Source organism: Poecilia reticulata, linkage group LG2 (assembly GCF_000633615.1).
Source record: "Poecilia reticulata strain Guanapo linkage group LG2, Guppy_female_1.0+MT, whole genome shotgun sequence".
Lineage (NCBI taxonomy): Eukaryota > Metazoa > Chordata > Actinopteri > Cyprinodontiformes > Poeciliidae > Poecilia > Poecilia reticulata.
Window position 1 is genome coordinate 10,711,157 of NC_024332.1, and position 2,875 is coordinate 10,714,031.

At 42.5% G+C, this 2,875-nt stretch overlaps 1 protein-coding gene across 1 annotated transcript in view; it reads left to right on the forward strand.

Annotated features, from left to right (window-relative positions):
* prkx (protein kinase X-linked) overlaps positions 1-2,867 on the forward strand; it is a 36,318-nt gene extending 33,451 nt beyond the window's left edge. Inside the window, exon 8 of the mRNA XM_017308999.1 lies at positions 2,524-2,867. Within this exon, the coding sequence (XP_017164488.1) occupies positions 2,524-2,649 (126 nt within the window). The 3' untranslated portion in view covers positions 2,650-2,867. The remainder of the gene's footprint in view (positions 1-2,523) is intronic.
* Positions 2,868-2,875: the final 8 nt, after the last annotated feature.

Here is a 2,875-nt window from a genome sequence, read left to right on the forward strand (position 1 = left end):
TTTGTTCTTCATTCATTTCCATTTAGTTTAATTTGATTAGTTTTATCCTCTCTTGGTTTATTGCTATGTCCACTTTAGTTTCTTTCCTGTTCCATCCATCCATACATTTTCTTCCACTTATCCGGGGTCGGGTCGCGGGGGCAGCAGTTTCAGAAGGGAGGCCCAGACTTCCCTCTCCCCAGTCACTTCTTCCAGCTCCTCCGGGGGAATCCCAAGGCGTTCCCAGGCCAGTAGAGAGACATAGTCCCTCCAGCGTGTCCTGGGTCTGTCTTCCCCGAGGCCTCCTCCCGGTGGGACGTGCCCGAAACACCTCACCAGGGAGGCGTCCATGAGGCATTCTTTCCTGTTGMTAGATTTATTTTATCATTTATTGACCATCAGTAATCTTCACTCATCAGCTGCTGCGCCGCCTAATCGTCATGTGTTTCACATCATGTGTTGATTTTTTTCACTGTTCAGCTTCGGATTCTCTGTTTTTATGCCATAATTCACATCTAGTTCGTCGCTCCGTTTTATGTTCCGCTTCTCCTGTTTCAGAGTTTTGCGCAATGTGAACGTCTTTTTTTTTAACCCCTAAGGTGCAGGGCGGTCGGGAAACGTATCGATGGGSAAAAGGCAGACTGACATAAACCTTTTAAAACAACGGAAACAATTTCTGCATTCTGATWATTGAAATTTAAAAGTGCTGTGTTGTTCTATCACCCCGTTTCATACCGGACCACTTACAGCTCCGTGTTAACGCTATAAAATGAACGCTCTCTATTGTGGTATCACCCATGGAGGGATTTCTTTATTTAAATGGGTTCATTTTTCAGAGGGATACTCAGTGAGGGTATCGTGATTTTAGCTACCAGTAGCAGGAGAACGGAGCTGCACCACGAAGCTAACAGAAGCTACAAACACTGAAGAGAAGAAGAGCTGCCATCGATACAGTTGCAGCCAAGCATGATTTAATGTTACACAAGACAGTTTTACCAAGTTGCTCAAAGTCTAAACTGGCATTGTTGCGCATTTAAGGTGTAAAGTTTACCTTCGACCAAACGCCCCCCAAAGGAATCCCATCGCCCCCCTTTTGTAAAAATGTCCGCCAGCGCCCCCTGGGGGGGCGGTACCGCTACTGTAGACGTAGATTACTACAGTCTAGTAAGCTGTAGCTCTGACAAACAGCAAGGCCAAGTTTTTGTCAACTTCTGAATACAGCAGTGTGCTGCTTGAAGATATGTCTGTCCTGTTAAAAAAATAAATGAAATAAAATTCAAAACCGAAAATATCAGTCGACTTCAGTTTTTTATTGACAGCAAAACAATTTGAACAGGTTTTCTTTGCAGTCTAGTGCAAAGTGAAATCTAGTGAAATTTGAAGCATTTATGCATATTTCAAGTCTAAGTATTAAAAAATGGATTGGGGACACACAAACGTCCATCTCTCAGTTCAATGTTTAATTAAAATCTGACGTCTGCAGAAACTTTGTATTTTGAAAACTCAGGAACGGAGGGTTTGAAAATGTGTAGAAACCCTAAGAGAGTCTCTTATTGCAATGAATGGGGATTGTTGCATGTAATGGATTCAGATCAGTACAGAGCACAGTAATAAGGACATTTTATTCAAATATTTTATTTCATATCTTATCTTACACACATGTAGCACTTTCCTCCTGCTCTCTGTGGTATGTGGAAGTCGCTCAGCATTAATACAAACTCAGCCTCTTCCTGGAAACAGGACTGAAGATCTTTCCTCTCCTTTGTAGCTGTATGAAAGACTCCCTGCTGCTCTGACAACATCAGATCTGATTCTGCTACAACTTCCACCAAAGTAGGCCGTGTAGAGGGACAGCCTTAGGTTCAAGATGACTTAGCTGTAACCTCTCTTTCTGGGTGGATTACAGGCTTTGCAGCAATGTTTGCTCTGGCTGCCTGATAAGAGGGCAGAGATGGCCTGAAGGTCTGCAGCACCTAACCCAATCTCTGAGCCCCATTGTTGGCCTGAGTGAGTGCATTTCTGTCACAGAAATGGAACACAATCATTTATTGGGAAATTTTATAGCTTTTCCGCCTCATTGTGCTGTTCCTCTGAAAGAACCTGATGGCTAGTGAGGCTCCAGTTCAGCCGACTCTTACTGGACTTGGTTACTGACATTCATAGAGCCTCACTTTGGTGTTTAGAACTGAATCATTCTCATGTCTTCATGTTGCTTTTCAATACAGTTTGTAAATCGAGGTATTTTGACGTTTTCAGTTCACAAACAAAAATCAGACAAAGACGACCTGAATAAATACAAAAAGCTAACTTCACACCTGCCTCTATATGAAACAGTAATTGCCCCCAAATCATATTTGTCACACTGGAAGGCCCTTCAGATATAATTCCAGACTTTAACTAGGCCATTTTCTTTAGTTAGTTTTTTTTCTACCCATGGACTAGCTGTTGTGCCTCAGATCACTGTCCTGCTGTAGTGAGCCTGAGTTGGAAGGTCACTAACCATTAAACCCAGCTTGTTCTCATTCTGTTCTCCTGCATCCTCAGCCTCCAATAATTCCTAAAGTGTCTCATGAGGGCGATACATCCAACTTTGATATGTATCCAGATGACGACTGGAAGAAAGACCCTCCTGTGCCTCCGAAGGACCTGGAGATCTTCAGGAACTTCTAAGGACGACTGATGGACGAACTCATTGAGTTGTAAAGCTGCTGCTCCTGCTACTATCATGGAAATTTCATCACTTTATCAAAAGCAGGAGAGTCCCATCTTTTCCCTTAACATTGAACCCTAAAATAAGAACTACAGATGACAAATGCCGTGACGTATGAAACCACTCAAATTTATAGTTTTTTCCATTTTTATTTATCAGAATTCAGTCACATCGTTACTGTTTGAA